This window comes from Endocarpon pusillum, assembly GCF_000464535.1.
Source record: "Endocarpon pusillum Z07020 unplaced genomic scaffold C723585, whole genome shotgun sequence".
NCBI lineage: Eukaryota > Fungi > Ascomycota > Eurotiomycetes > Verrucariales > Verrucariaceae > Endocarpon > Endocarpon pusillum.
Window position 1 is genome coordinate 12490 of NW_006913588.1, and position 9642 is coordinate 22131.

At 49.4% G+C, this 9642-nt stretch overlaps 3 protein-coding genes across 3 annotated transcripts in view; 2 read left to right on the plus strand and 1 right to left on the minus strand.

Annotated features, from left to right (window-relative positions):
- Positions 1-1431: 1431 nt before the first annotated feature.
- Positions 1432-3085, plus strand: EPUS_08803 (uncharacterized protein; the record flags this gene model as incomplete). Its single annotated transcript, XM_007788818.1, has 2 exons — positions 1432-2059; positions 2121-3085. The coding sequence occupies 2 exons, from the start codon at positions 1432-1434 to the stop codon at positions 3083-3085; spliced, it is 1593 nt and encodes a 530-aa protein (XP_007787008.1).
- Positions 3086-5400: 2315 nt separating this feature from the next.
- Positions 5401-9077, plus strand: EPUS_08804 (uncharacterized protein; the record flags this gene model as incomplete). The annotated part of the gene is made up of 3 exons (XM_007788819.1): positions 5401-5673; positions 5730-7723; positions 7778-9077. 3 exons carry the CDS (start codon positions 5401-5403, stop codon positions 9075-9077), a joined length of 3567 nt encoding a protein of 1188 aa, XP_007787009.1.
- A 416-nt stretch (positions 9078-9493) lies between these two features.
- EPUS_08805 (uncharacterized protein) overlaps positions 9494-9642 on the minus strand; it is a gene marked incomplete at both ends in the record, with an annotated part of 2679 nt that continues 2530 nt past the window's right edge. Inside the window, one exon of the mRNA XM_007788820.1 lies at positions 9494-9518. Coding sequence (XP_007787010.1) covers positions 9494-9518 — 25 coding nt within the window. The remainder of the gene's footprint in view (positions 9519-9642) is intronic.

Here is a 9642-nt window from a genome sequence, read left to right on the forward strand (position 1 = left end):
TGATCTTCTCCTTTGCCAGCGTTCGACAGACAGTTGATTTCGATACTTCTATATCATACTCCTCATCTAGAAACGCTACCATTTCGTCTAGATACGAGAGCTTCTTCTCCGAGCCGTTATCCAGAAGCCAATCAAGGAGGCCCTTAAGCGCCTCTGGAGTGATTTTTTGCGGCCTACCCATCTTCGCTTGAGGCGCTGGCCGTGGCTCTCCGAACGTATCAATATTCTGCCGGATTCGGCCCACAGTTGAAGCGTGGCATCGAAATCTATAAGCTATTTCTCGTGGTTCTACGCCTGTAGCAAGCAAAAGGGCCATTTCGTCGACGGTCGACTTCGAAAAGCGCAGTTTGCTCATCGCGAACTCAACACCAAGGGCCAGCAGTTGAGATAGGGCAAGAGAAGGGCGTCAGCGAGGTCTATGAGCAATTTCAAGCAATTTCTACGCGTTCTACGGCCCTAGGGAGCTATTCCTACATCTCACCGCAATTCTGCCCCGCGGCGCCAGCAATTCGAGGGTAGCGCCAAGGAATTGCAACACTTTCGCAATGCACAGTAAAAGTGGGGTAAAATTCAGGCTTTATGTGTGTCATCACAATCCTGACCGCAGGCCTGCAACAATACCGATCGGAACTGAGCTATTCGTGACTTGCCAGCCGGAACTTTACCTATCTTGGAAATGCCAGGGGCGCTGGACCTTGAGCACCGAGTTCCGGTCTTTCAGCATATGCTGAAACAGACCTCACACCGGTCTAATGGCGGCTGTGAGGAGACAAGGAGGAAGCATGTCTCACAAAAGTCTGACTACGATCGACAAATAGGAGGTGTAACGTTGCTAACGTGGGAACGTTGCGGAAGCGCGCTCTGACAGAACGCTCTGACAGCTTGATCGCCTTGTTCGGTTCTGCCTTTCCGAAGTCCTCGCCGCTTTGACTTCGCTTACCCCTGCCAGATCAGCCTCAAACTGCGACTCGTGAAGCAGAAAATTTATGCAAGGACGCATGGCGCCATAGCTGCAGGCAAGCAAATAAAATCTGTTGCTATTCAGGGATGGACGATGGAAATGGATGTCGTCTGGCTATATCCATGCTCGGAATTGTACGTAAGTAAATGAACATGGGCAAGCCTTGTCGAGACGTTGGAGAGACACCTCCAGTCAATTAGCCGCCTAGAGTGAAACAGATCAATTCACAACTTGAGAAACAAAACAAGAAGTGACATCGTAGCATAGGTATTGTTCTTCCTATTATGAGCAAAATGTATTCCGCTTATTGAACTTCAGGAACGAGATGACTACATTCAAGCTATGGATTGGTGGGAGTGAGGAAACGTGGTGGTGCCCTTTTGGCCTTCTTGAGACCTTTCCCTGGAAACATGATAGTGGATGCCTATGGTCCAAATACTTTGGTATGTTCCCCCCCCCCCCATACCACCATGATGCGCGCAAGATCTGATGCGTCTCCAATCTTAGCCACAGGATGGGACAAAACGTTGAAGATGAACAAAGGGTTTGACAACACCCTTCTCCACCGATTATGTAGGAATAGAGCCACCGACTATGAAATGCTTTTGTTCCAGATCGCTGTTCAGAATGATCCACATTTTGCAGAGACGGTGCGCCGCCTGCAGCTAGATTGGATTGTGGATGATAAACCAGCGACCTGTTTGGAACGGCTGAGATGCGCAAACAGACGACTCAATTCGGGGCAGAAACTGCCTCCTTGGGGTGATCCGTTGATAGCTGGTGATCGGAGACCACCCCGACTTCATCCATGTCAATGCAAGCTGTCTAGAGAAAGAGTTCCTTGGAATTCATCCATATACTGGGAAGGTGCTTCTGCAGAGCTGCGGAACGCGCTGGCCAAAAGAGTCGTACGTCCAAATTCACGTGAAGCACAGATTATATCTCAGAGGCCGCAAGCTATTGATCCTCCGCCAAGCTCAACCGTACGAAATCGGTCTGGAGAGCTACGCGCCCTGGTCCGAGCTGCGGCAGGCTCAACTGACCGCCGGGAAAAGTGTACAAGATTGATGAAAGAAAGTGTAGCTGATCAGGATATGTGTATGTTTGTTGGACGTCAATTGCACAATTGAAACGAATGCTAACTCATCTCCAACCACAGACCCTACTGATCTCATCCATTTGGTAGCTACAGGAGAAGCCACGACAGATCAAAAGCGCTTATTTAAGTATAACGTACTCCGCAACCCGGCATTCCGAACCGAAATCTACTACCAGCAAAAGACGTACAGATTGAATGAAGCTTTTACGGACGAGCGACGACTGCTTACCGCATACGAACACTCTCTTATTGACGCTACAGGTCTTGCTCGCGCTCAACGATCTCAAGCTGGAGGAGCCTCATCTCGAAGTGCACATGGCCGCAGTACAGCACCTATAGGAGGTGTAGTACCCCAAAGAACTGTTCCAGCACCTCGAGTCAACACAGCACCTACAGGAACTACAGAGCCTACAGGAAGTGCAGCTTCCCAAAGAACTTCAACAGCACCTCGAGACATCACAACACCTGGAGAAAGTGCAGCATTTCAGAGAAGTGTCCTAGCACCTGGAGATAGCACACCGCATAAAGACTATGAAGTACCCAAAGCCAATACAGTACCCAGAACCGGTACAGTACCCAGAGCCAGTGCAGTACCCGGAGCTTCTACAATACCGAGAGCCAGTACGGTAGCAAGGACAGCTGTTGGACAACGTCAAGCCGAACGAGGTTCCCCAAGTCAGCCCCTCCCTTTTCCAGCAATACCACGCCCAGTTGCAAGAAGGCTTTTCAGTCCCCAGAAAACGGATTTTGATGGCTTTCCAACGCGTGAGCACGTTTCCTCATTTAGGGGAGGTCTGGGATCACAAACACACGGGCCAGCCGATATCATCGATTTGGTGGTCGAGAACTCAGCCACCATGGATCAATTAGACTTATTCGAGAAAAGAGTCATAGAGGACGACGAGTTTAAAGCAGGCATAGTTGACAAGTTACGACTACTGCGCCAACATTCGGCTATGGACGAAGTCGACCGGCTACTTAAAGTGATGAAACGCATCGCAATCCACAATTTATTCCAAGTCTGAAGATATTTGTTTGATAGGTAGAGATGGTACATCTGCGTTATGAAGAGATACGATTAAAGAGGAAATATAAGGTTCCAAACACGCTGCAAGAAGCGCCGTAGTTCAACGTTCAACGAGCTGCAAAGAGCACCCACAGAACCCGGCTCAACAAACTGACGAGCATGCCAGTCCAGAATCTTTGTATACAGGCAGCTCTGGTGGGATTAGCATATACAAGATATGGGAAGACCTGGCGAGGGAGTAAGATTTAATCTTGAGCTGCAGCTGCCACAGTACTGGGAAATGACACATGTGGTCCAAGATTTAAAGAGATGCCGGATGACATAAGATGATACCCGATTCATTCGACATCGAGCACTATTGTGCATTGAGTAATGGTTGCAGGCACACAGGAAGAGAGCTGAGAATGGTATGGTTGGAGGTGAAGAGAGCCTTGGGATTGATCAACTAATCAGTTCACGCCACTGCATGACACAATACGACAAAAAAGGGGATCTAATAAAGGGACCTGAAGATTTGTTGCTGAGTACGGAAAATCTAAGGGATCTAATAAAGGGACCTGAAGATTTGTTATAGGGACCCGAAAATCTTGGCATTTATTGGCAACCATCTAATCTAGTACGTAGTAGGACTATCTTCTTTAGGGGTGCTCAGGCCTGGCCACTGCCTACCTCTGTCTATGCCCGTGGAATAATTACACACGGGCCTTTCTGTACGAGTGGAATACACACGACCCTTTCTCTACCTCATTGCTACGGCCTGCCTCTGCCTCCTGTCTGCCTCTGCCTCCTGCCTACCTCTGCCTCATACCGACCGCTGCCTGCTGCCTGCCTCTACTATGCGGCCTGTGGAACCAGGTCACGCAGTAATAGGCCTTAGAGGTACGGAGTAGGTCCAGAAGATAGGCCCTGAAGGAAGATACGAGGTAGGAGGGCGTCTCTAGAGGCTGGTCTGAAAAGCAGAGACAGGTCTGGAAGGTAGAGATAGGCTGAGTAAGCAGAGATGTATTATAGAGAAGCCCCGGGGGATAGGCTCTGCAGATTAGGCTCTGGGAGGAAGCTCCCAGGAGATAGGCCCTAGGAGGGATGCTCTAAGCAGTAGGGTCTATTCTAGATTAGGTAGTCGTCAAGAAATGCCAAGAGATTCGGGTACCCGTAGTAAATATTCGGGTCCCTTTATTAGATCCCCAAAAAAGTGCTAGTTAGAGTCACGTGGTCCGGCTAATTGCGGGTGAAAAGACCAAACATCCTTCCACCATTGTCTGCTCTAAAAAGCTCTGAACATCTTCTCAACAACAGTCCAGAACAGCCACCAGCCCAGTAGCCTTGCAATCCTGTCCTTGTAGCCGAGATGCGCAGGGTTCCTCAGGTGAATTGTAAAAGGACGGCTGGCTAAGCAGGCAGAGACAGGAGCTGCTGGATGGCAAAAACTAACAGCAATCCACAACATCATGAGTTGGAAGAAGCTTACTGGGTCACGGCCACCACCTGACCTGTGTGTACTAAATCTTCTACCTCGATAGAGCTCATCCTGAATGAGCGTCTGATCTGTTGCGCTAGCGGAGGCTCATAGAAGGGTGAGTTTTCAAAAGTGTGTTGGGGATTCCTCAACAAACGTGAGCAGTCGTTCTCCGCGTCTGTGGCCATTGATAGGTTTCATTACGCTGTGGATTAAGTCCTGAAAGAAAGACTAGTAGCGAAGCAAGATGGCTGTAATAAAATGTCCGGCGCGGTTTATGTTTCAGGTCAATTTCCACAGCCCTGTTGCTGTGAATATTTGCAACGTGGGAGTACAAAGCTTGCTTAGATCAAGAAGATGAATTGATCTTTCTTATGAGGCAGATGTGATGATGTTTGTTAGTATTGGGATTGGGATTGGGATTGGGATTGGGATTGGGATTGGGATTTTCCTTCCTCTGCACAATGAGCACTGAGAAGACCGGGAAGGAGCGACCTCTTGACGTTGGAGTTGTGGATAGATGTACAGATCTGAGTCTGGTCACAGAAAAGCTGTTTCGTTTGAAAAGAAGGAAGACACTATGTACAGCTGGCAGATCCAAAGACTGAAAATGAATGTCTGCAGCATCAGCACACTCCCCATGGCTGGCTGCAAGAGCAACCACGTGACTGCTGGTCGAGCGGTGTTTGGTTTTTATTATGTTCACTGCGAACCACTAACTCCCAACACCTCACTTTACGCTCATTCTCACCACATATCACTCGTATCAAATGCTATGTTGGATAATGCAAAGCGGTTGGATAACTTGTCATCCGCTCTGAGATATCCCAGCTGTGCCTCTTCTTCCTTTTTGGGCAATGGAGCAAGTCGAAGCGCCGAGAATTCCGCCTGGCGTTCGCGGTTCGTTTGATGAAGAGACGTGTCGAATGCGCCTAGATAGACTGGGCATAGAACATGTGCCCAGATACCCCTTCGAATATGGTATCCAGCAGATATACGCAATCTTGCTTGGTGAGTATGGCCGCTCCCAAATTGCTGATGTGATCAGCGTTCTTCACGAGCTACTCGAAGATGAGAGCGTTGAGGGATACATTTGGAGGTCATGGAGACATGAATGGCGTCACCGAAATGTTAGTATTCAGCTCATGCCGTTGCTAGAGGAGTTTGATTCTGACATGGAATTTAGGACGATATCTTGAACCCATTCGTTCCTGCTGTTGGTGACTTTGTGCTCCCTCCCCCATCGAGCAAACGCATACGAGCCCTCAAAGCAGCGAATTTCTCCGCTACTGAAGGCCAGATCTTGACCTCAAGCAGGAGTTCTGTAATCGATCACGATGAGGAGCTTCCATCGTACATTTCGTCCCAATCGCTAGCACAGTCCCCTGCAGAGTCTCCTGATTATGAGCGTACTTTCGATACAGGCTCTGTTGTCAATCATGAAATTGTCCAGGAAACAAGACAGCATGAAAACCAACAAAGCAAATCTGACTCACAGCAACATATGAGACCAAGCACTGATGAAGATCCCAATGACCAACCCGTTCGCAATGAGAATGACATTCTGTCGTCAAAAGCAAACGAAGATAACGAAGACTTATCGCAGCAGTCTCCTCTCAAGTCTGGTGAGGTAGGACAGCCTAGCGATCAGGGCAGCTCAGTTGTGCAAGATGATGGACCGGATAAAGACTCTCAACAAGAATTTGCTAGTGTTACCAATAGTGATGGCCACCATGATGATCCAAACTTGCTCAATTTTGAAATGCTAGGTACGCGACCAAGTCTTTTATCTCAGCACCGTCGAACACACAGTGAGCCCACAGACACACTCGTTCTCCGTCCAGTCCATTCCGGGGGCCCCTCAAGCGATATAGGTAGGGATGTGGAAATGCCTTACCGTCGCTGGTCAGAATATCTCGAGCCAGGCAACGATCACGAAGCAGAACCTGGTGGGCGACCTGCCAACAGCACGCCAAGAGCACAGCAAGCCGATGCCAGCCTCGGCCAAGACGAGCCAGCTACATGCTCAGCAGTGCTTCACATGCCCTTCACAAGCCCAATGTCCAATGCCGAATTCAACGAGGGGCTTCTCGACAAGTCTGAAGCCCATCCAGCTCCGTCGGCTGGACACCAAGAGAAAACCGACGATGATATTCAACAACTCCTCCCAGATGCTGCTTACCATGACCAAGCGGTGCGCATGCCGGTGTCGATCGTCAAGTCTTACACAGCTGAGAAAACCACTGCTTCGATCGACACAGCTTCTGATCATGCCTCGCTTCACTCCTGGCGCGGAGATAAGTCGGATGCTATCGAGGCTAATCATCGCGAGATCAGCGTCATCAATGGTGAGGTGCTCTCCCATGCACCGCAGCAGAGCGTCTCGCCTACATCAGGAAGATTCCCCATTGATAGTCCTGGTGAAGAAGAAATCAGTCAAATTCGATCTCACAAGTGTGAACCGAATGAGCATGGGGATGGTGTGCAATGTAGCCGCATATCAGCTGAAAGATATCCCATCGATGGCCATGAAAGTTCTCACGGCAAGCGCCGAACATCTATGCTTCTCAGCCTTAAAGAAACACAACCAAGTAAGCTACTTCGACGTGGTCGCAGTCTTCTGCAGCACATGCCAAAATTATTCCGAAAAGGTCGTGGAAGTAAACAAACAAACCACCAAGATCCCGATTCAATTGAGGGTGGTTCATCAACCACGGCAGGTCTCTTGCGCCGCAGAAGCACCAAAACTGGGTTGCGTTCAAGAATAGGTATTGGCTCTCGACCAAAAGTCGGACCAAACCGCACTACTCCTATATATTCATTTGACGGTGCCTGTGATGAAGATGATACCATGTCAACAATGCCTGGAGTCGATTTGAACAAAGCTCTTCCTCCCCAGCCACTTTTGACGAAGAGCGAGACACCAGCTACATGCGGAACAAACACTCCGTCACTTGCCCATTCTTATGAATCCAAGACTCAGCCTTCAACTGCATCAACTCTCGCGTCAGAACTTTCCCGAGTCTCCAGCAAGAAACGTTTCCATCGTACTACTCATGACCTCGTTCACCCTGATATGGCAGGGTCCAGAGAACCGTCTCCTCTTCACGAACTTGACGCTGATAAGCTTCTGGTTGCTTCAAAGTATGACCCTCTTGCTTCTCCGAAGCAGCCAGACACGTAAGTGGCATTGTTCAGAAGTGCCTCAACCCTCTGGAAACTGACTGTGTGCAGGCCTATGACCTTTAGCAGCTTCAGTAATGCTAATCCTTTCATGGATCAATACGATGAATTTATCCCGCCAATGCCAGTACCTGTGATACCTGAGCTCAGATTACCAGATCCAGTCAAATCATCGCGAGCTTATGGCATTCCGCAATCACGATCGGACGGCCAAATTTATTCTCCCAAAACTCTACAAGTTGAACACACCAGATCCAAATATCAACTGGGACAATCTGACGGCACCGATGAACATTCTACCACCACCCCACGAGGCCGGGTCCCCAGCCGCAATGTCCCTCAACCAACAGCGACTCTCGCAAGTGCAGATGAGAAGTCTGCTTCCCGTCGAGCTGAATCACGCAAGAGATCTCGGAGTCCAGTAAAGCGGTTTCTAGGACTCGGAAAGAGTCAAAGCATGAAAGATATACCTCAAGACAAAGGAGCAAATGATGAAAGTGACAAAAAGGCGGGTCTCAAATTATGGGGTGACAGGCTTCGCCATGGGTTTCTGGTGAGCATCTCTTCGCCTACCATTCAAAGCATACTAACAGATTTTTGGACAAATACTGAGCCGAAAGCGAATACCAATAGCCCTCAACCAGAGGTTGGCAGATCTAGAGCCCCTTCTCAGTCTACCTTCCCTATCTCTATTCCTCCAACCCGCCAAGCGAAAATCCAATGCGAAGTCGAACTCATGATCTGCGTCACTGCCAATAAATTTCTCAAACACCAAGAGAAAGCCGGTCTCATGTCCCCAGAATCTGTTACCAAAGTTGTGGGTCAATGGAAACAAAAAAACCGACCTCAAGTTTTGGAGTTCCAATTCGACCAAGCAACCCAGCGTGATCTCGTCCTCTACAATATCAATACCTTCAAGTTCTACGGTGAAGCTCAGACTAGTCCCATTGTTCTCAATGCAACAATGTACGCATGGAAAGTCATGGCGAAGGAGATGAGCGTCAGAACATTCTGCACACCAGACAGTGTCATTCGCAAGCATCTACACGATACGCACAAAGTCTTGGAGATGCTAGGGGCAGGATTGCCGACGTTCCTAGCGCTACAGGAGTTGCAGGTCGCCGCGCTGAAGGAGATGGCGGATAAGCAGAAGGTGAGGGTCGAGAGGCGGAGACAGCGCGAAAAGGAGAAGGAAGCGGGCGGTTCTGGGACGATGGCGGGCTCGGGGACGGGAAGTGCGAAAACGAGGAAGTTCACACCGCCAACACCCACTACTTCGTCTTTCATGTTGACTCCTATGGGGGCGTTTCTGGATGAGGAGACATTGTTTGAGAGTCAGTTTGAGGGCTGAGCAAAGATGAAGTGACGGGTGATGGAGGAGAATTGCCTCTGTACAAGTACCAGCAAGTGATCCGTGTCCAGGGTGGGAGAAGTCCAGATACCCCAACCACCGTATGCACTGAGCAGTAATCAACGAAAATGTGCACTGAATCCTCGATCTTGTCTCCCGTATTGCCTCTCATCAACTCGTGCTACCAACCCTCTCCCACATGGGGACAAAAACAGAACCCTAAGATAGCTTTAATTGCAACGCCCAAATATGAAAACGAGCCCAGTTCCATACCTGGCCCCGCATGCATCCGATCCGCTCGGCCCGCCCCCTACCAGCGGCACTGCTAGAAGACAAACCCAGATCTCATCGTCCTGATATCCAACTCGACCTCCGCCCAAGCGCACCTGATTCCCCTCCACTTACATGAGCTCAGCTCAGCTCAGCTCAGCTTGCTCCCAGCTCCTCCTCGTCAGTGGGGTTGTTGTAAATATCTCTTGATTCTTCTCCAATCTGCCGTACAGCGGCTGGGGTATAGGATATAGTGTATGCGCACTCATCTCGATAACTCAAGTGCTCCATCACT